Raw genomic sequence first — 24,571 nt, 5'->3', positions numbered from 1 at the left:
CTCTCACCCCATGCCCAGTCCTATGCAGACCACAAGGGATATTTTTTGAGTATCTGTTTTTGTTTGTAAATTGCTACCTAAACAGTTCACATTTCAAGTTCATCATAACCAGGCTAAATGTGCTTATATGTAAAAATGATTCCCACCCACCCATTTCCCCCCAGGACATTCATAGAAAGAAATTGACACATCTGTAGAAAGAAAACACTCTGTTCTTCTGAAATGTAGAGCTACTGCATGTGTTTTCATCTCATAGCCACCAAATCATACCATCCACACATGATACGAGGCCAGCACAGATCAGCTTAACTGTGACACAAGTGCAAAGCAAGAAATGAAGTACACACAGAACAAACATTTCAAGCAACTGAGCCCAGCCACAGACTATACTGTTATAGCTCTGTTATATAGTCAGAGGTATAAAGCTTTTCACGGTCTAGCTCCTTCCTATCTCTCATCTCACACTATTGCCCCACTCGTGCTCTTCGCTCCTCTGACGCCATGTTTCTCGCCTGCCCAAGGGTCTCTACTTCCCTTGCTCGGCTTCGTCCATTTTCTTCTGCTGCCCCTTACGCCTGGAACGCTCTTCCAGAACATCTGAGATCCACAAGTTCAATCGCAGCTTTTAAAGCTCAGCTAAAAACTTTTCTTTTTCCTAAAGCTTTTAAAACTTGATGCTGTTTGGACTTTATATTGTTAGTTTTACCCTACCCTGTGCCTGTTTACCCTACCCAGTGCCTGTTTGCATTCTCTTCCCCTCCTTATTGCTTTACTATGATTTTAATAGAATGTAAGCCTATGCGGCAGGGTCTTGCTATTTACTGTTTTACTCTGTACAGCACCATGTACATAGATGGTGCTATAAAATAAAATAATAATAATAATAATAATAATAATAATAATAATGAACCAAACATTTAAAAAACATTGTAAAATATATCTATCCATTATACAGATTGGTAACTTTAACACTGCATATACTCTCAAGGACAATCAGTAAATTCATGTCACAGAATTGAAGACAAGAAAGTGAGCTAGTTTATCCACAGACATTAGATCAGCACATAGAGTCCCATCCAATATTATGAGAGCCAAAGTCTGCTTGGGGCTTTTCTCACCCCATCTGGCCTATCCTCCCCTCTATCCTCCCACTGACCCCAAAAAAAGATTCCCTGGAAAGTTGCAGGATGCTTATTAAAGGGTTGGGATGTGGTACAAGGGGCTGCAGTAGGAGAGGGAAATTGCTTAAAACAGGTTTGAGGCAGCGTATACAATTGAGAGTAATTTGATCATAAATATTGATTTCTGGCCTATATCAATGCAATATCATTTACAGCTAGACTACTGCAGTAATTTAATATATACAAATCAAGCCACGAATGTATAAACACAATTAGCGTATCAGTGAATGAGAGTGATTAGAAAAAAATGGCAAAAGCTTTTAATAACGGAAGTAACAATGGAAAGCTGACACTAGACAGATGTTTAAGAAAAAATATTTTAATGAAATGCTTTTATGGTATTCTTAGAGGCAATTCAGACAATGCAACAATGCAAACGGGAAAAGAACATTTAAATTATTCATGTAGGAGGCCTTCTTCAACAGTGCATGCACACATACCTTAATGGGCTCCATGTGGGAGTCTGAAGATGGGGAATAAATACATAAAATCAACACTTTCCTACTAAAAAACCCACACACACTTCTAAATCAAACACACCTTAGAACGGATAGAGCCATCATTTCCAAACTCCCAGTATTGATATATATTGTTTCTTTCTCTGTAAGAGAAATATTTCTTAAGTTAATGCCTTTAAAACACATAGCATATTCCATTTATAACACAACTTCACAATGGTTTATTTGGAAATAATCCCACTATGTTCAATGAGGTTTATACTGTCTTCTCATCAAAACAAACACTACTTGTGTAGGCACTTCAAAGCCTGACTTCTCACAGCAAATAAAGGGATATGTTTCAAATTTCTAGCCTGCCATATGGGTTATCCTAAAACCCTGGACAAATTCTGATCCTGCTTTCCAATAAGATGCAGGAATTTCCCACCCCACCCCATAATTTCCTAAAATTCCAGACATCATTTGCTTCCTTGGTTTGGGGCAATTCCTCTGTTCTCCATATAAGACTTTTCAGGGGGCTGGAGGGTAGTGAGAGGGGGATAGGTTTTTTCCCCATGATGATGATGATGCTTCCTTCCACCTATGTCTTTAACTCAGACCTATTGTTTTACTGTGTACAGCGCCATGTACATTGATGGTGCAATAATAATAATAATAATAATAATAATAATAATAATAATAATATACTGTTGGGGTCTAGTGAACAGCGTGTGTTACAACCGTAGCCAGAGATTGGTGGAGTGACGTTCAACAAGTCACTTGTCAATCTCTATTTTCTATCTTTAAGTCAGAAAAAAAGCAATAACTTACAGATGTTAGAGATGATTATTAAGGCAATAATTACCATAAGGAATTTTGACAGCAATCCTATGCATACATTACTGAGAACAAGCCATACTGAACACACTCGACTAGCCTTCCCCTATTTGGTGCCCTCCAGATATTTTGAACTTAATCTTCCATCATCCTCAGCCAGCCAATGACAAGGAATTCTGGGAATTGTAGTCTAAACAATCTGGAGAGCACCAGGTTGGGGAAAGCTGCAATAGGGCTTCCTTCTGAATAATCATATATAGTTTCATTATTTGTGCACTAATGGCTCAACCCTGACAAGGCAGAGATACTGTAGTTGGGTGGTTCATCTGTTCAGGGAGCTGGTCTTTATCCTGCTTCAGATGAGCTTGCACCTCCTTAATGATCAGGTTTGCAGTGTGGAGGTGGCATTTGACTAGCAGAGGCTGATGTGCTGGCTTTGGCACCTTCTGGACAGATGAGATGCAATACATTATAAGCTTCATCCCACCAGCCTTACATTGTGATGTTGCAGTGAAATCTACGCAAAAGACTCAAATGATGCCAACATTATAGTCTGCTTTAACTGCAAAGGACTCGGATGAAGTCGACTATGCCCTGCTGTGATTGCGGTTCTCTCTCCCCCCTTCCCCCGGCTTATAGTGAAATATTTTGGTGCGGGTAAAGTCTGGTTCTTCTGGGCATGCGAAAACACATCGCTCAAATTTCAACATGTGTTTTCATCTATCATTTTCAATGCGCTGTACTGTGGGCGTGTTTTCAAAGGGCGGTATTGCTGATGAAGGAGAGGGATGTGCAAATTCAAATCCTTTCTTCCTGCTGCTTCTGAACTCCCCCACTCTCTCCTGGCAGGGAAACAGGAGCGGCTAAATCCCCCAGTTGAACAAGCAAAAAACAGCAGTAGCAACCCTCACCCACAAAAATACAAATCAAGCAGACAGGACAGCAAGGGAGGAAAGGAAGGTGAGGGGAGAGAGACTCTTTAGATCTGTGTGTGTTTTTAAACTACATTTAAAATTTATTTATTTATTTTATTTATTACATTTATATACCGCACCATAGCCGAAGCTCTCTGGGCGGTTTACAAAAGTTAAAACAGTAAACATTAAAAGTATACAAAATTTAAAACACATAAAAACAACAGTATAAAAACAACAGTGTCCATTTAAAAACAGCAGTTCTGGAGTCCGTTAAAAAACAAACTTAGCGTTGTTAAATGCTGTTAAATGCCTGGAAGAAGAGAAAAGTCTTGACCTGGTGCCTGAAAGATAACGGTGTTGTCAGTGTTTAAAGAGCACCTCTAGTTCCAACTCCTTGTCTGTTTCCTTGCACTTTGCACTGGAGTACTAGTGCTTACCTTTAAAAGCCTACCCACCTTAGGACTTGGGTAGCTGTGGAACTATCTTATCCTACATAAACCTTCCCATGAGCAAAGATATCATCTTTGAAGAGCCTCCAAAGGAGGAGCCTCCAAAGGTAAGTCCAGAGGAAGACTTTTACTGCCTTTTTTCTTATTCATATCCAAGCAGGTAGCGTAGATAACCATCTCCGTGACTGAGCTACACCCTACATCAGGGGTCTCCAAACCCTGAGAACATTTGGGGATTCAAGAAATTGCTGTGGGTGCTACAGAAAAATAGCTCCCATAGCAGATGTGGCTAGTCAAAAGCAGGGATGGGTGAACTCACCTTTGCATGCCTTGTGTGCTGGTCACTGGATACCATGCCAGTTGCTTGACCATTTTGACCACGTCATGAACTGCCAGGCAGTCCGTGGCCATCTGGCGAATGACACGGTGTCCCGCTGCTCCCTCAGCTGCCAATTCGCACAAATGGCAGCTGTAAATAGGACCATTTATGCAAAATTATAGGTGTAGTTAGACCATTTACGCCTGTAATTTTGCATAAATGGCCTTATTTATGGCTGACATTTGCACAATATGATTTATGTAAAATTCTTACCTGCGATTTTCCACAAAATGGCGCCTCATGAGTAAGCGGGGATCCAGGGATCTGAGCAGGCAGAAACCACCAAGCTCAAGCCCCAACAGGACTCTCGTGACATCCCTAGTCAAAAGTGAGCTAAAGAGATAGTGGGGGCAGAGAAATAGCAAGGCTAGAGGATGGATGGGAGAGGGAAATAGTAAGGTAAAGGGTACAGGGGAGAGAAAGAGCTAGGCTAGAGGCTAGAAGGAAGACTTCCCTAACATTTCCCAAGGGTTTTCTTAAATAATTTTAAAAAGGGGTCAGGAAGGGGAGAGCTTTGTAGGCACCACCGGAGGTCCCCACTGGCATCATGGCACTCATGGACCCTGTGTTGGGGACCCCCACCCTACATCTTTAATATATATTTAAGACTCACATGCCAAACATTTCTCACTTTCAGTAAAAGGACAGGATGATTGAAATGGAACTATCCTAATCTATAGTAAATATACTTATTGCTATCACTCCTCTATTTTTTCATCCTGGTTATTTTCGATAGAAGCTTCAATGGTTATTTTGAACATGTTAAAGAAGCAAATGCAATGTCTGAAAGGAATTTAATAATCCAAGAAGAATAGAAGATAATGATAATATACAGTTTCACCCACTGAATTATAAAATGTGTAAGCACAATTTCTGCTAACAATTCATCTAAATAACTGTATGTAAAATAATAATAATGCTTGTATCAATACCTTCTCTGCATATTTAACTTATATCCTTCAAGAGGAATGCCATCCTGCATCACAGCTCTGATTGGATGACCAACAGCCAGACTGCTTTGTACCATAGCTCGACTTAGAATCATTCCAGCCTTTCAATGAATGGGAAAAAGGGGGTTGAATAAGTTAAAAGAACCAGAAAATTCAACAATGTGTTACAAATAGAGAGGTCATTATGCCTGGATAACTCAGGATATTAACAGTTGGAGAAACTGAAACACTATCCACAACTTAGCAGTCAATGAGCCCTGCTCAGAACCAGTGATCTTCTGTACAACAAGGGTGGCATTTTACAGTTCAGTGCAAAATAGAACAGACCCTTGATATCTTCATTTGTCCTTTTCCTCTGCATATTTCACAGTGCAACGATTTAGGGTCCATAACGTGTCACTTGCTATACTTATAACTACAGAGTTTACTTGAAATATGTATGCACAGGAAAAAAAGTTCAGTGAACTGCAAAGATTGCAACAAATCTATAGTCATTGAGTCAATTTAAAGTTTTACCTCAAGTAAAAAAGAATGTTGGTTAAACATCCTTAAAGGCTTTTGTTTTAAAAACAGCAGTTTGCAGAAGGACACAGGAGCAACTCAGCTGTTGCAGGTGCGATCTTCTCATTGCTTGCTACGTTTTCTTTTCTTTTAGGAATTAAGTCTGCAACACATTTACTTGGAAGTAAGTCTGACTGAAAACAATGGGAGGTTTTTTGTTTTTGTTTTAGTAAAAATGGCTAAGGCTGGGCTGCAGCACAGACTTTCATATTTGCTATCAAATTCAAGGCAGTTATATGAAATTATATAAACAGATTGGTTATGGTTCCTGTATACATTTGGTTTGTGGTGTACTGGTTAGAGCGTTGGACTGGGAGTTGGGAGATCCAGGTTCTAGTCCCCACTTGGCCATGAAGCTCACTGGATGACTTTGGGCCAGTCACGGACTCTCAGCCCAACCTACCTCACAGGGTTGTTGTGAGGATAAAATGCAGAGGAGGAGGAGGATAATGTACACTGCCTTGGGCTCCTTGCAGGAAAGGCAGGAAACAAATGTAACAGACAAATAATACATAAATTTTATTTCTGATGTGACTCTTTCTTATTGAAAAAGCTGCCCAATTCAACCCATTCTTATGTCACCCATAGTCCAATTTTCTATTTTAATGTTAAGTCTCTACACAATGTCAGTTTGAAGGATCCTTCACCAGCAGTAATATACAATGGAATATAATGGTGCTGTCATCCAAGCTCACCTCCTCTGCCCAGCAGCTGCCTTTGACTTTGTTGCACTGGTGCTCCTCACCCCACCCCCAATACTCACACTTTACAAACAAGGCTACAGGTATATCTCTAATGAGAAAATTTATGTTAAATTCTCTCCATCCTGGTGGATGATTAGAGCCCACTGAAGGACAGTGACAACCACAATGTCATGCACAGCACTGGATGTGACCACCATCAAAAGCTGAAATTGCCTTTGGCTTTACCCAGCTATGTCTCATCAAAATCAACTGCCTTTTGTTTTCACACCAAACCAAGGAACAACTTGGATAACATGATGTGTAATACATTAACATTACTTCTATACATTGTGTGAGTTTATTTATTCTGAACATTTAACTCTAACCCTGTACCTTTTGGTTCCCCAAAAGTAAAGTAACACCCAAAACAACAACTGTTTCCCATAACAAACATCCAAAGTTGGTGATGTATCTTTTCATTGGGGTACCTTTGTGATCAGCCACATATTAAAAAGAGGCCAGCGTACTGTGGCTGATATTAGATCTTGATGGTTATTTCTTCTGGGAATGTCTTTCCTCATATTTTCCACGGTAACTGACATGAGTAGAACCATCTGGGGATCAGTCTACACCCAATGACAGAGTAATATCATTTTAATTGATACATTAAGTTGATACATTAAAAATTACAAACACAGAAAATTCTATGCAGCATTACAATGGAATGTCATCCTACAGAAATCTAAATTGAAAATTGTCATGATCATGAAGAAATAGTAAGGTGTTACACTGTTTGATTGTTTTTTTAAAGTCTTGATTTCTGGATTTTTTAAAAATTAGAGACATAAAACCTGAGTCAAATCATTCACTCATAGTCCAATCTGACACTTGTTTATTCATACGTAAGCCCCATTAGGATTGTAGACTAACGTGTGCATAGAATTAAATTTTCACAACTGAATAGAAACTTGCCCAGAACAGGGGGAGTTTATTTATTTATTTATTGCATTTTTATACTGCCCAATAGCCGAAGCTCCCTGGGCGGTTCACAAAAACTAAAACCATTCAAAGTATAAAACAAACAGTATAAAACATGATATAAAATACAATATAAAAGCACATTTAGTAAATTTGCATCAATGTGAGTCATACATTACTCATAAAACAACAGAGACATTATTGGAAGGAAAAGATATTCAAATAATAGCACAGAGCTACCTTGCAGAATTATAGTGAGGGGTAACTAAGCTACTGTACGTGGCTCATTTTAATTCTCTAAAGCCCCGTTTAAAAACTAAATATGATTTTATGGGCCTGTGATCATCTTGGCATGGTGTATTCAGAAGGCTATCAAAGACACTGACAAACAGCAAAGTGATCGTTGGCCCAAAAGATGCTCGGTTTGATATTACCTGTTAGCCAGCTGCTGCAGTACCGAAAAGGGAAACCCTACAGCTTTTGTACAATGAGAACTAATGTTCTACTAATCCCCAGCTAAAGGCTGAAGGACTTAAAGCAACACATGTACTTGCCCTCTCCTTTCTAAGTTGCTATCAGAGGCAACACAACTGCGTGGAAGATTGTTATGGATGGAATTAGAGAGAGAAAGATCATTATCATGTGCATAACACCTGCTGTAAGTCCCCGTGTCCTCTTAGCACTGCCACTGGCTTTAATCTTATCACGTCTGATTTTGTGGTGCAGTGGGGAGGAAATATTGTCCCTGCGGTATTCATTTGAGGTTGGCACCCAGCACTAATACCATGCTGTTCTTCAAGAGATATAATGCTTCATATTACGTAAAAACACCAGATCAAGAAACAACACCACATCCCTCTAACCCATCTTCAGGTGAGATTATAGTTCCCACGGAGTATGGAGCAATGGAGTAACAGATACAATGAATCATGGTATTAACTTTCTTTTCTTCATATTTATAACTTTTTTCTTTAGATATATCCTTTGGTATTGCACTATAGAGGCAAGCTGTATGTCTTATGTGAAAATTGTCTACACTGCCCAATAGAGATACACTTTAAGACTTTTAAGTAACACAACATCTAGCAATATCTGTGGATTTTTGGAACCTTTTAAATTATAAACAATATAGCAGAACTGATAATCTGATGCAGAAGAAAACAAGAGACTCAGATTTAACATATTTAATCATAAAGTCTAGATATAGTCTTATTAACAAAGGTGGGCAAACCCCTTTAAGATTTTTTCTTGTCTTTTTGGAGAAATCTTGGGAAAAGCTCAGGCTTTTCAAAATAATTTACAAACTCTCAAAAAGAACAAGCCACTGCCTGCTAGTTTCCCATCTTCCCTCATCTCCAAAACTTATCATGTTTCCAGTGGGAAAGAAGGAAGGAAAACAGCAGCAGAGACATCCGGCTAAAGCTTTCGCTAAAGTTTGTAGCTCTCTGCAGTGAAAACTTCTGAGCATGTTCAGATCCTCCACCATTTGTTCCCTATGGTCAGGAGAAACAGAACACTGCTCTTCCAAAAGTTGACATCAGCAATGCACAAATAGCTAAGGAGAGCTCATAGTTTTGGCCTTAGCTGGCATGGTCCCTCTTCCCAGAACTTCATAATTTTGAAAAAGTGTGAGGGAAGAAGAGAAAAACTGACAGGTTAGGCATTATGAGAAGAGGCAAAGTTCAGAGAGTGAGTGCAATGGCTGGGAATGTCTGAAGTAGGTTCTTTCTGGCCTTCCTTCCATCTCTGAAATTCTTCCTCTCTCCTGACTAAGAAACAAACTATGATGGACAAACCATACTCTTAACTGATGGAAGTATTTTTGAGTGAGGAAAGTGACTACTATCTCTGAATAGGATTTCTGTGTTCTCTGAAGTCCTAGCAACAAAGACATGAGGTTTAAATGAAATTCTGTAAAACTGAGGTTTTAGTGAAATTCTTCTGCTGGAACTCTATGTTATGAAAGTGCATGTTGATTTATCCACTATATAGAGACTATGCATTCTACAGAATTCGCAATAAAGCTAAGTAAAACTTAAGATAAAATATACTTTCATATTATTTGACATTTTTGTCTTCCAAACGTGTGCTCTAAATTAAAATTTCCCTCTGCTTTTATTAGGAATCCAATTGCCCAGAAAAAAAGCCAACAGCCACAAGGATATTGCTTCCAGCACTGTCTTTATCAAAACAAAATGCCAGCAGTGTATCCCAGGTCACTGATACATGGCCTAGCTTTCTCAACAGTGATAAACGAGCAACAGGCTATAATTGTCTGGGTTATCTCTATCCCCAGATTTACGAATGTGGATTATATGTCACAAATTTTACTCTGTTGGAAAGGTTTTGTCTGTCAATAAAAGATTAAAAACAACAGTCAGGGGGTCGAGCATTACTATATATACCTGACGACAATCTTAATGTGTGAGCATCTAGAACATAAGACTTTTGCCTTTTTAGTGCGTAATCCTCTTAGTATCTTGTACATCTCAATGAGTTTTAATGTTGGGGATTTTTTTTTTTAAAAAAAAAAACACCACTGGTATCTGGCCCCATTGCCTTGAATTTAGCTTTCAAAAGATTTCAAATTACTTATTCATTGCAAATTGTTTACACTTAGATGTGCAACTCCTGCATCCTCGAAGCACATTTAAATGTTGGACTCCATTAACAAGAATCAAAACTGTAATGTTAACATTTATATTAAACTTTTGTCGCTCTTTTATTGCTTTTCACGTTTCATTTTCTTTATCAACAAGAATTAATAATTATTCTCCAAAGAAAAATTCTTTCAATTTTAATTCGTCTGGAGTTTGTTTATCCCAAAACTCAAAGCTAAGCTCAATCTACAGTGGTAATAATTAGCTATGGTTATGTTAAAGGTAAACATAACCAAATTGTAAACTGGGTAAACCACGCAATTGTCTTTGAGCGGCTTTAGACGGGCGTTTTTTCACGCGATCATCATGGTTTGGTCACTGGTTTTCCCACGCGCTTTACATGATGCCATCACCATGCAGTTGTTGTCTCATGTCTCCCCACCCCCCCTTTGCGTGTTATTTTGCTATGGGGAAATGTAGTCTCTTTTTTTGCAGTCATGCGATGAAACCACCATCATCTGTGTATTCCTCCCATTGCACTATGTCCTGCTTTGTGTGGGCAGTATTTGGGTGGTGCAGTGTTGATGTCAGGATCAGTTGGGAGTGTCTCCTCCCATCCCTCTGGCCCTCCGCCATTTTGCTCCTGCTCTGCTCCGTATCTCAGGAATACCTAAGCAGATGGGCAACGGGGAAGGGGATGGTGATTGCAACAGATGTGAGCACATGCAAGCTGTTTCCATTTCATCCCCTCTCCCGGTGTAAACTCAAATGAGAAAAGCGTTGCTGTTGCTTTTACAGGGACAATACTGATTTGCACGTGGGGTTGGGGGAGGCGGACCTCTGAAGACGCAGACTTCTGAACTTGTGAAAAATCAGCGCTTAACGATGGGATGGGGGCTGCTCTGCACGTGCTGCCCAGAAAACCTTTAGCCCTTTCTATTCAATCCCCACGTGCACACACACAGGAGAGAAGTGTAACCCCCCCTTCCACTCAATCTCTTCTCCAACGGTATACACAAACAAGAAAAGTGTTACTGTTGCTTTTACAGGGACAATGCTGACTTCCAGGGGTGGGGGCAGATCTCCAAAGACGCAGACTTCTGAGCTTGTGAGAAAGTGTTTCATTTCATGCTCGGGGAGGGGAGGGGCTACGCCAGAGGTGTGGACAACCGATAACATCCTGCCAGGCTCCACCCAACCCTTGTAAATGATATATAGCATCATGCATAAAAAGAAAAAACAGCTATATAAAGATCTCATTTAAATCCCGAAAAGAATCCAGAACAGAAAGAAACAGTAAATTGCAGGAGAAAATGCCCATCTGAAGACGCAGTTTATCTTTAGGAAACAATGAGCACATGTACATGAACAGCAGATATTAGTGGAATAACACTGACTGTAATTTCAATAGTGAGGATATCCACAACCAGTCACTTTTGTAATTGGTCTCTGACAGTGGAGGTTAGAACAACACAGAAAGGAACATCTCCCTCACCTCTGAAATTGTATTTAGCATATTGGCTTTCTATTGACATGACACAGCACCAGCTCTGATTGCCTGAAAATTATACACATCATAGGGAGAATTTCACAACTAGCATAAATAGTATTGTTTCCACTTAGAATTACGGTCTCTTCAGTTATGATCAGTATTTTATGTTTTAAACAATATAGGCAGTCCCCCATTTTGAATCCAGGATTGACAGCTTTTAACTCTAAGACTTGGGTCCTATGTTTCCATGAGTGGAACTCTGCTCACAGATGCTCCCTCTGGTGGAAGAGGGAGAAGAGGCCATTTTGGCCAATTCCCTATCCCTCCTGCAGTTTCCTGCCCCCCCCGCCCCTAAAAATCTGCTCTGAAGTATTGGGGACTCTTCAGAATAGCATGGGAAGTGGTACTAGGGACTGCAAGGGGAAAGAGAAACTGGCAAAAAATAAACTTCCCTGCTTCCTGCCAGCAGGACTCTCCACTGTATCAGAATCCCTTCCATGAATAGAAGGGCAATGTGGGACTCAAGTATGTATAATTTTAATTGCTGCTCCAAGGCAGTGAGACAGAATGTAGCCACTGCACCTCCTATTCTGTTCCTCCATTGGCCCTTTGACCACTCTCTTATCCTTCTTGTGGTTGGAAAAAAACTAATGTTCAGCTAGCTAGAGATGAGGGTAAGTGAGCCCATTGAGCAGTGATCAAGTGGCGCAAAGACATTCTCCACACTTTTAAGCACCAACAGAGGAAGGTAGCATGTACCAGTAGATGATGTTAGCAGAGGCAACTAGCCAATTTCTCTGTGTGGGTGCTATCTATCATTGAATTGCTTTACATAGGATGCTCATTCTGAACTCTTTTGGACCCACAACTGCATCCACATTCTGGAGCAACTAGTATAAAAAAAACCCTTATTTTTATTTATATATATTTTTACTAGAGGCAGAAGTATTTAATTTCTAGGCTTTGCAACAACAATTTTAAACCCTCATTGCTCACCTTAGATTGTATAAAATGGCTATCTGGGTCCACAGTTTCCAAGGTCTGATATTCCAGATGGTTTGTGAATTGAAAGTCGTCTGGAAATCCAGCACAAGCTTCCCAACTGAAAAAAGTAGTAAAAACCAATTGTTAAGAATACCTTTAATGCTTCTGCATAAACATATATGAAGTCCACATAACATTTTTTCCAATAGTATTTGTAGGAATTCTGAGTCCAGAGGTACCTTGTGTGATCAGACCACTAAATTCCACCAATTCTCTCCCACTGCAGCCCCCTCATGCCCCGTCCAATGTTGTTCTGAATGGGCACTGTCTTCACGGCACCAAGTTGGTGCTGCCTCCCTCCAAAACCCCACAGTAATCCCAATGCCGAAGAGGGAATGTGGGGTTTCCGGCTGCCATCCGGGTACCACAGCTGCCCCCTGCCCTCTTCCTGGTGGAAGGTGACCAATTGCTGGTTGCCTTCCACCAGGACTAACCCACCCACCCCCAGTGATGTCAGACAAACATTGGTGCTGATACTCCTGGAGAGCTGAAATGAAATGAAACTTGAAACAACAAGGTGTGCGTTTGTGCAGACAGAATGTAAACAATGTAAAAAAGAACAAATCTATGGAAGCAAGTTTAAAACAACAATATACAATTATTTCTAAACATCTAAGAGAGTTTTCATCTTTGTCTGTTTCTTGAATGGCAGCCCCTTATGCTGCATGACGAGACATTTTAAAATGGAGGGGAGTTTCCATAATAGTTTATGATATGGCATGTGGGCTGAGGGCTGCTTTTTAAATTTTTGAGAAAGTTTTTAAAGAGCAGTGTGTGTGTGTGTGTGTGTGTGTGTGTGTGTGAGTGTGAAAAATTTCTGTGGATCCAAGCTTACATGAATGTAATTATTTCTAATTATTTCAAGTAAAGAAAGAGGTTGGCCTGTTTCACATTTTAGTGCATTAAACTGATTTTAGATCAACATGTTTTAGCATCAGGAATGTATCAGTTCTTATTCAAATTACCCACAAAATATTACAGGTCACAACCTCTTATCACAATAGATTTTTTTCATGTTTGCTGCTTCCTTTAATTTGTTAATGTGTTTTTATGGATATATATATATATATATATATATATATATATATATATATATAGTAAGCCACTTTGATGAACACTTGAAGGGGGAAAGCAGGGTAAAATGTCTTAAATTAGTAAATATTTATATCATCCCTATTTTTAAATGGAAGCTATAGATTTGCCGAGTTAACTCTTGAAATCCCATGAAGTCTGCATTATGTGCTTTTATGATATATAGTGAAATGTAATCATTTCTTTATCATACTGTAGCAACAGTTGCAAAATATCCCAACATTTGAATCTCCCCCTCCCATCTTAGTGGTCCAGAAAACTCAAATAAAGCAGGAGTTCATGTACTTGTCACATCCAGGCAGGAAATCAACAGTGGGATCCAGAAGTGTTTTAGAAATAACTGTGATGCCATTCATTTCAGCTGCAGTCACTCTGTCAAAGGCCAAACTCAGGACAGGATTTAAGGGAGACCTGAAAAATGGAAACATCATCAAAATGACCTTTCAGGGGTAGGACAGGGGGGATGAAACAGCTGCAAAACCAATCATTATTCACATATAAAGCAGTGAACATAAGAGCCGAAGTTATTAAGAATGAATTTGGCAACAAGGAATTCAAATTTATACTGTTTCTTTTTTGATGGTAAGGAAAAAGCAGTAATCTAGCAGCTAGCACCATGGTGCAGTTCAGGGGCTTTCATGTTGGGAATTAATTTTCACCACAGCTAGCTTGTCATCTTTATTAACCTATAGGTTATGGACAGCAAGAAAATTGAATTATTCTTGAAATACTGGCTCATATCCAAGCAGAAATAACGGTTGAGAAACAAGGAAAAAGAAGTATAACTAGGTTCCAGGTGATCATCTGCAATGAGCAAATCTAATTGCAAATCGATCAATAATAGCTAAGGTCATGTTCACACTGTTTATTTTTCCTTACACTGTAAATGATAAAGCTCAAGAGGAAACATGAAAAATATTTCAGCAGAAACAAGTGAATGTAGGAAAACCTGGCATCAACATCACTCCTGCAGCAGTATAGATCCTTCTTGTCTCCGCTGCCCCACCTCATCCCAACCCACCTTCAGTTGGTAGTGAAGATGTGCTAGGCACAGTGTATGGTTAGATGTATCAGAGCAGATCCAACGTGGCTCTGAGTTGCTGCTTTCCACCAAGGCAAACCACAACTGCTCTCAATTTAACGGAAGACCTCACTATTTTGTAGAATACAACTATCAATGTGGGTAATTAACAAATATGAAATAATGCTAACAACAATTTGTGGCCCTTTTAAAGAATGCTTTTGTGAGAAGGATGTGCCTGCAATCTCCTTCAGAGGAAGGGAAATGGATTTCCTGTTCCTGGGAGCAGCTGGTTGGAAAAGAGTCATTGAGACTGGCCTAACCAAACTCCCTAATTGAGCATTCAGTCTACTGGGGGTGCTAAACTTTGAAGAAAGGAAAAAGCATAGACCATAAGAACAACCAGCTAAGATTAACTCTGATCAGGTGACAAATATTTATTCAAGCACCATCTCTACAGGGGAGATACAAGGGGAACACTGGGTTTGCTGACAAAAGGCAAAAACTGGCACAGCGTAGGCACTAAAATAAATGATGTTGTAGTGGTAATTAGCTAGGAATGAGATGGATAGCATTTGCCTGGTCAAATATTTGTCAAATAGTTAAGTATTAAAATATTTTATTAGAACAGTAATGAAGAGTGGAGAAAATATTGCAAATTACAAGAAAACAGTGTCTTTTAGGAGGCTAAAGCCCAACTCTTTCCAGAACACCATACTAAATAAGGTGGAGTTCCCTCCTCTAAACACCAAACAAAATGGATTTAGTGGTGATCCTGATTCCTAGGCACATGAGACTTGGGTTGCCTTTTTTGCTTTTTGCTTTTTCAAAAAAAAAAAAAATCTAATACCTAGGTTTGAATGTTCCTAAGCATGTGTAGAGTTCCTTTCCCCAAAGGCAGGATGGAAGGGTGTAGAATTAGAAGTCCTGTGCTTGCTTTCAGCTTGTCTGCCTCAGGCAGTGGTGGTGAAACTGCAACTCCCATGAGCTCTAGGCAGCATAGCCAATGGAGAGGAATGCTAGAAATTGTAGTTCAACAAGTTCTGTAAGCCCACAGTGCCTCCACTCAGGCCTAAGGTTTCAGCATTCCACCCAACCAGTTCTGCTTGAGGGCCAAACCAGGTGAGCTCTGATATCAGAGAAAAGTACAGGAAGGAGGGGACAGCCTGGGGAGAGGTTAATGGCAAGGGCACCCCATTTATGCTTAAGATTCAGACACCTCATTCCACCCTTATTGATGACTGAGACTGATCCATGTTTAGGGTTGCCAATGTCAAAGCTAGCTTGACTCTCAGAGATAGCCTGAGATGATGAGCGACAGTCGTTTGACTGAGGGGAAGAGGCTCAGACTGCATTGTTATCTGGTGATTCCTGCATGTTATCAGAAAGGCCAATACAAAAGTGTACAGTTTTGCCAAATGAAACCAGTAAAATAGTGCCTGCAACTTGGTATATTTCGATGCATTTGCATTCATAACACAGTGTTCACAACATATACTATATGTACAGTATAATACAAATACACTATAATCCAAAATAGCCATCGCCCACATGTAATGCCAGCACATATATGAATATGCATATATTATATAGCAAAAGTGGATTGCCTGGAATGTCTTCTAGTAAATAGCCCAGAGGGCAAAAGCCCAGTCAGCTGACTAAAATCCCTCTTATCCATGAACCTGAAACAGTTGCAGCTATGATGAAGGGGCTAGAGAATCTCCCCTATGAGGGAAGGTTACATCTACTGGGATTGTTTAGCATGGAAAAAAGAAGGCTATGATACAGGTGTACAAAATTATGCATGGTATGGAGAATGTGGATAGGGAGACATTTTTCTCCCTCTCTCAAAATACTAGAACCCGGGGTCATCCCATGAAGCTGATTGGTGGGAGATCCAGGACAAATAAAAGGAAGTACTTCTTCACATAGCACATAGTTAAATTATAGAACTCACTACCACAATATATAGTGATGGCCTCCAATTTGGATGGCTTTAAAAGGGGTTTGGATAGCAGGCTATCAATAGCTACTAGCCCTGACGGTTGTGTGCTATCTCCAATATTCAAGTCAGTAAGCCTGGGTGCATCAATTGCTGGGGAACATGGGTGGGAGAGTGCTGTTGCACCATGTCCTGCCTTGTTGGTCCCTGACCAATGGCTGGTTGGCCACTGTGTGAACAGAGTGGTGGACTGGATGGACCCTTGGTCTTATCCAGCATGGCACTTATGTTCTTATGTCTGTGTCTATTTATTCCATATTTCCTCCTGAATCCTGCTCAGAGATGCTAGGAATTACATGTGGCCAGTAGGAAAAGCTTACTGGGGGCAGGGGGAGGGGAGAGTAGAAATTATTCGTAAAGTTATCAGACTCATCCAGTACCAGAGGCAGTAAGCCTATATACAACAGTTGCTGGGGAACATGGGTGGGAACGTGCTGTTGCACTATGTCCTGCTTGTGGGTCCCTGGTCAATACTGGTTGCCTGCTGTGTGAATAGAATGCTGGGATGGTCTGATCCAGCATGGGTCTTCTTATGTTGTAATTCAAATTCTGTGATTGCATACAATACCACACACACCCCCCCCCCCCCACACACACACACACACACTATTCTGTTTCCTGAAGGGCTGGGAACAAAGAGTCCCTTACGCCTGAAATTAATAATACATAGGCTGCCAGTTACAAGTGTGACCTTCCACAAGATGTAGTGATGGCCACCAATTTGGATGGCTTTAAAAGAAGATTGGAAAAAATTGTGGCACATAAGCCTATCAATGGCTACTACTCCTGATAGCTAGATGCTATCTCCACTATCAAAAACAGTATGTCTATTTACACCAATTGCTGGGGAAGATGGGCAGGGGGGTGCTCTTGTACTCATATGCTGCTTGTGGGTTTCCTGCGTGGCAGCTGATTAGCCACTGTGGAAACAGAATGCTGGTTGTTTTTAAATGGGTACTGTTGTTTTTATACTGTTTTTATGTTTTTTTAATTTTTGTATACTTTTAATGTTTACTATTTTTAATTGTTGTAAACCACCCAGAGAGCTTCGGCTGTGGGGCGGTATATAAATGTAATAAAATAAATAAATAAATAAAATGCTGGACTAGATGGACCCTTAGTCTGATCCAGCATGACTCTTCTTATGTTCTTGTGACCTTGATTTCATAGAATATTTGACCATGATGAAATAATGGGGTAGTGAACTGACTGTCATCCCAACACTTGCAGGGATGAAATAAGAATCAGTGAGAGAAAATAGACCATGACAGAAGCCAAAAAATAGAGTTCCCATTTCAATGAATGTGAGTCCTATAGAGGAGAGCTTTTGAAATATTTTCTGCAGAGTAGAATATTTGTCCCATTGAATGTCCGAACAGATCTTTTTTCAAGATACATACATAAACAGGAAATAGTGTAACTTCTCCAGAAAAAATAACAAAGTTTTAAATTTTAATGCAATGTTTCCAAGGTATATTCCACCATAGGAATAATCCCATAAGCATTCCTATTGGTGGAGAAAAGGACAAACCTGTTGCAATCTATTTAACAAGTCAAAAGTAAACAGAAATAACTCAAGCAAGCTGCTATGTCTTAAAATTAGGGCCAGAATATGCACGACGTTTTTCCTAGAAAGAAAACTCTCCATGTAGAACAAATGACATTTGTGAAGCAGCCATTATACTGAGGTCAAAGTGTGGACAGGGTGTCATAGTAGTAAAAATCATTTATTATAATCAAATTATAAAGTTCACAGATATTTTTTATTATGTCCCTACAGATTCCTTTGAAAATCAATTATCCCTTTTTCTTTAAAGTGCATTTCTATTGGAATAAAACTAGAATGAAAGTAAGAATTCATTTTTTCTCCATTTCTCTTCAGTTTATATGCCTACTGCATCTGACCACTTTTTGTACAGTTGTGATGTCTCTGTTTGAATAATACATTTGTTTCTTCTGTCTGCATAGTTCTTTCATACTGTGCTGGCTATAAAATGTTAATTTTCATTAGGGCAGCAATCTTGTTTAAATATTTTAATTGAGGTCAAATTTCGGAAGAAGCTTCAGGGAAATACTTTTAAGTTCACTTTCCCCACCCCAAAAGTGGGGAAAAGAGACCACTATAAATTAACACTTCAGCTACTATTACTTGCCTGCAAAAAACCTTTCTGAAATGGTGTTCTGTTTTCACAAGGGGAAATAGACCCTCAAAGAAGAATTCTAAATATGTCTAAACAACACAAATATCATGTATATAACCACACACACACTTTTTTAATCCATATGGAAGTAACACCCTTAAACCATGTTAGAAGCCAGGCACAATACTATTGAAACTCAATAATAATTTCTTACTGAAATATTCAGGTTCTCTTTTCTTTTATGGGTGTCCATTTCAAGACAATCAACAAAGGAGATCAATATTGACAATTTTCAAAATCTACTTATTTAAAATTAGCTACTTCTCACAAATATATTCTCTACTAATTATGGATAACTTCAATAGTGAGCCAGATTCCAGTTGGTACAAAATAATGAAATTGCTCAAGTACAGGACATGTTACTGCTTTTATAACTGAATTATGAAAAGAAATTCCTTATACAAAATTAATATTTTTATATTGTTTGTATGAAGACAAATATACTTGTTATTCATATATATATATATATATATATATATATATATATATATTCCATTCTGTTCAGTTTTTGAAGTATACATAAGCTTACTACTCTCAAATTCCTCTGTTGTGCTTCTGCCTTCATAGAGGTATAATAAAGGTTTATTGAGTGATAAAAAACCTCTTGCAAGCAGTGAATAAAAGAAACTATGAACCATTTTAATGCTTACAAAATATAATCGCATAAAATAGTTTGAACACATAAACAAAAGGGAAGTTTATCTAAAAAGTCAAATGAAAACAAACTACTTTTTTCCTATATTAACACATTTTTTTCCTTTGCAGAATTCCTTCCTGCAGAATAAGAGTTGACATTTTGGATCATAATCTTATGACAGGTCACAGTAATATTTCTTAATCCAAATCATTTGATTAACAGTACAGTAATAAATCAGTATTACTGAAGTGGAGATAAAAGTCAGGATATGAAAAAAAAAAACCCTGAATAGGTACATTTTAATAGAATACAACACCAAATGTGAAAATTCACAATAGTTTATTTCCCTTTCACACTCACAATGATCCATTACAATATCTGTATAAGAAATTCTAAATTTGAGAATACATGCCAGGTTTTTTTGTTAGCAAACTCACTTTCAAAATAATCATGAAATACACATTCTTTGAGAACTGTTTTCATTTTTTTGAGCAAGCACAGACTCAAAGTATGGAGGTAGAGTAGTTACACCATAATTCTAATGCCACACAGGATGCCACTATAAAAAGGAGCGCTTAGTATGTGTTCTGCAAAACATATAAACTAAAAATACAACTCAAGCCCTGTTCTCAGAATAACACATGGAAATTAATTCCATATTAAAGTTTAGGATCAGATGTTAAGATTTTAAATTTTAAAACATGGTGAGAGATGGAAGTAAAATAATATTTATAGCATTTTCACTTTTTCATCTTAATCAGAAATTTAAGCTACAGGCCTATGTACCTTTACCTGGTGTAAGCCTCACTGAACACAGTGGGATTTACTTTTGAGCAATTGTACAGAATACACTGTGTCTATACTGATTAAAACAAAGGAATGAGTGATTGCATTGGGTTCTATACATTTAATGGTCAAAAAACACCTGCTATTTTTTACACAAAAATGTAAACAAAACCTTCTATAGAAAATGTAAATGTAAAGTAAAAACATGGAAATGATTTTACACTTAAGGGCAGGGAATATATCCAATAAATAGATAAAATAGTCTTATGGCAACAGAATGAGAAGTATAAAAACATACCTAAATTGAATAAACATAGATGTATCTTAGTAATACAGTGACACCACAAATGTAAACAAGTGTGTTCTACTGATGACTATGCAGATGTTTTAAGATATAAGTGTTAATTTTATAGTAGTTCATCTCATTCAAAACAGACTCAGGAGTAACTGAAATGCATCCATTTTTGTCTCTGGAAACTGCAAGATTTGCATGGAATACTTTATAAAAACAATACCCACATTTTCTGAAACACTACAAATAAATGAACTATTGAATGGCCTAGATGCCTTCCATTTTTAACTTTAGTTGGTCAGACTTTACAAGTTTTACCAATTTATTTTTCTTTTTGCCATCACTGGTGCTTAAAAGGTTAATATTTTATATTTTTGAAAACATAGAATGATAGTAGGGAATCATGTTGGTACAGCTTGATAAATCTTGCTTAAGATCCTTTTCAATTACCATCCATTTCTCCTTTAAAAAGGGACAAAAAAATAGAGGAGTGGAAACAGGTCAGGGCAGTCTGTGACAATGACAGTGTGATGGGCTTGGACCCCCTGTGGTGTTTCCATCTGCTATCATTAAGGTGACTATTCAGACATGAAAAAATCCCTCTTGCTGTGCTGACAGGCAGACATCAAGAACTATGACAAGGCATTAAGACAGTAAGTCAGAGACAGAGATGTCATATTCCACAAACAATACTGCCTCAAACAAGACCTCTGAAATTCTGTTGGAATTTGCAATAAAAATAAAAGGGATTTTACTTGGGGGCTATCAAACTTCCCTTTACAGCAGTTTGACAACACAAAGACTGCTGACAGTGACAGAGCTAAACGCTTTGCGCCTACCTGTAATCTTCACCATAAGAAACCCAAATTTTTTGCTCATTCTGCAATAAAAGTGGGTTTTTAATTTCTTGTCCAGTCTCGTCAAAAAGCTGAGTAGGAAAACGACTGAGGCCTGAAGGTTTGAAAGCTGCTGAATGCTGAAGCCTTTGGTGAATCATGTGTTGTACCTGGCAAGGGAAGATATAAAAATAAAATGGGAACATCTGTAATAAATTGTTTGTACTCCATAACCAGTGATGTCCAAACAAACGATAATTAAATTCATATGGAATGTTAAAAGAAGTGTGAAATGACTGCAATGTTTATCTCAGTGTAAAGTAACAAAATGAGCACAGGCTTTTAACCAGCAGGGGGTGCAACAGGATTATGGTTGAGCTCTGACCCTTTGGCATACAGACTGAAAGCAGATGTGACAGTTGTACAGAACAAGCAGTTAGCTTCTACATACTGTAACCGCTCTCTTGATAAAGGTTATGTTTTCCCATTCCACATTTGGAGGTACATTTTGTTAGTGTTTTTACTGAGCTTGTTGAGGTCTGACAAGGACTGTGTTCTCATCCACCCTCCTGCCCAACCATAGGTGATCAATAGCTGAACAACAATAATGCAAGGCCCATTTAACAATTTTAGCAGTGTAAGAATATACGGTGAGACATGGCAGAAGCTGTTCAAGCCCCTTACCATACTCCCATTGAAAGTAGTGCTATGCAGCTTAATTCAATGGAATATTTAAACTTCAGGAGCATGTTTTGTGAGACAGTTCACAACCCAACATAATCTCATTGTATTTATATACCTTTTGGAAAATTTCATTTACCTTTTAAGGAACTATTGGAAATTACAGAATCCATTATGAAGCAAATGCTACTACACTGCACATTCTGTGGTCAATTTGCCATTTCATGGCATCATAATGATGTCTCTAAATATAGTCACTTCCACACGCTCCTCCTATTTGTCACTCTTGTCTGAATACAGAAAGCTCTTTCCAGCAGATTGGTTCATACACCATTCTCCTTTGCCAGCTTCTGCAACTGAGTATATCATGGAGGCCTCATATAAATGACCATATTGTGACAGTATTAGTACACCCCCAGTATTATTAACTCCTGTTTGGAGCATAAACATGCACTACAATAGAATAACCTGTAGTTCTAACTGCATCAATAATCACAAGTGTTCATAGCAGTTCAGAAAACATCACAATACACATAACAAAATACTGATTATGTTACTCCAGATCTGGTATTAATCTCTTTGAGAATTTTTGCTGGTTCTATGGTTATCATCTATAGCTGCCTTTCCCAAACTGATGCCATCCAAATGTTTTGGACTGCAACTCCCAGCATTCCTGATATTCGTTATGCTTGATGGGGCTGATGAGAGTTGAAGGCTGATCTATGGCGCACCATCAATGGTGATAATATCCGTTTCTGTGAGTATAGTTAGAATTCTGCTGCTGCACTCTGATAAAAATGGATATACTTAATGAAGGAAAATTTGGCTGGAATAGCACAATGGTTAGGGATGTCTCTCATTCAAATCTCACTTTAACTGGAAACCACTAAATAATTTTAGGAAAGCCAAAAAATAGTGTTCACAACAATGTAAGAATGAAGTCAGACCACAAAGCACATGGTCTTTGATGTCTATATACGAATGCCCAGAGTATGGGAAACAAACAGAACGAACTTGCACTCTTAATACATGAAGGCAAATACAACTTTATAGGTATAACTGAAAACTGCAACATGGTGGGATGACTCCCATGACTGGAATATAGCACCTGAAGGATATAACTTGCTCAAAAAGAACAGAAGAAATAGAAAGGGAGGCGGAGTTGCACTACATGTTAAAAATATCTATCCCTGCACAGAAATACAGGCGGATGAGCCTGGGAGCCCCATCGAGAGCATCTGGATTAAAATAAATGGAGCAAGGAATAAAAAGAACATGATAATCGGAGTCTACTACCGACCACCCAATCAAGGAGAAGATGAGGATGAAACTTTTGAGAAACAAATTGCCAGTGTTTCAAGGAAGTCTGATGTAGTAGTGATGGGGGACTTCAATTACTCAGATATCTGTTGGGAGACCAATACTGCCAAAAGCGACCCTTCCAAGAAATTCCTGACATGTGTGGGGGATAACTTTCTCCTACAGAAAGTGGAAGAAGGAACTAGAGGATTGGCAATCCTTGACTTGATATTGACCAATAAGGATGACTTAGTGGATAAAGTGGCAGTTACGGGAACTCTGGGGGAAAGTGACCACATCATACTTGAATTTTTGTTTTCAAAGGAAGTAAAAGCGGAGTGTAGCCATACACGTACTCTGGATTTTGGGAAAGCTGATTTTAATAAACTCAGAACTATGATAAGTAAGGTCCCATGGCAAGTGAGACTAATGAGAAAAGGAGTGCAGGATGGGTGGGAGTATTTAAAAAAGGAAATTTTAAAGGCACAATTACAAACAATTTCAACAAGGGAAAAAGATAGAAGACAACAGAAGAAACCAATGTGGCTCCACAAAAAACTTAGAGATGACCTGAAAACAAAAAAGGATACATATAGGAAGTGGAAGGAAGACCAGGCTACAAAAGAAGAGTCCAGACAGGTGGCACAGGAGTGCCGACATGGCGTCAGGAAGGCTAAAGCTGAGAATGAGCTAAGGTTAGCGAGGGATGCTAAAAGGCTTTCTTCAGTTACGTGAATAGTAAAAGTCAGAGGAAAGAAATGGTGGTTCAACTGCTTAATGAGGATGGCAAATTGATAACAGATGACAAAGAAACGGCTGAAGTGCTCAATTCCTACTTTGGCTCAGTCTACTCCCAAAAGCGGGTCTATGACCCCCCTGGAAAAAGTGAAGCACAAGCTGAGGGGACAAGATTGCAGTTTGAGATTGATAAAAAATGGTCAAGGAACACTGAATTTCTTTGAATGAGTTCAAATCTCCAGGACCCAATGAACTGCATCCAAGAGTAATGAAGGAGCTAGCAGAAGAACTCTCAGAACCACAGCCTATTATCTTTGCGAAATCATGGAAAACGGGTGAGGTGCGAGAGGACTGGAGGAGGGCTATCGTTGTTCCTATCTTCAAAAAGGGCAAAAAGGAGGAACCTGGGAACTACAGACCAGTCAGTCTGACACCAACCCTGGGAAAATTTTGGACAGATTATAAAGAAGTCAGTCTG

General features: G+C 38.8%; 1 protein-coding gene across 1 annotated transcript in view; it reads right to left on the bottom strand.

The window, feature by feature from the left end:
- Positions 1-24,571, bottom strand: part of DCDC1 (doublecortin domain containing 1) — a 282,616-nt gene that overhangs the window by 123,997 nt on the left and 134,048 nt on the right. Inside the window, exons 11-16 of the mRNA XM_063118422.1 lie at positions 21,379-21,545; positions 13,886-14,011; positions 12,461-12,566; positions 6,883-7,020; positions 5,133-5,251; positions 1,722-1,782 (exon numbers count right to left, since the gene is read on the bottom strand). Of these exons, the coding sequence (XP_062974492.1) occupies positions 1,722-1,782; positions 5,133-5,251; positions 6,883-7,020; positions 12,461-12,566; positions 13,886-14,011; positions 21,379-21,545 (717 nt within the window). The remainder of the gene's footprint in view (positions 1-1,721; positions 1,783-5,132; positions 5,252-6,882; positions 7,021-12,460; positions 12,567-13,885; positions 14,012-21,378; positions 21,546-24,571) is intronic.

The sequence above is a fragment of the Elgaria multicarinata genome, chromosome 2 (assembly GCF_023053635.1).
Source record: "Elgaria multicarinata webbii isolate HBS135686 ecotype San Diego chromosome 2, rElgMul1.1.pri, whole genome shotgun sequence".
NCBI lineage: Eukaryota > Metazoa > Chordata > Lepidosauria > Squamata > Anguidae > Elgaria > Elgaria multicarinata.
This window is presented reverse-complemented; position numbering and strand designations above follow the sequence as displayed.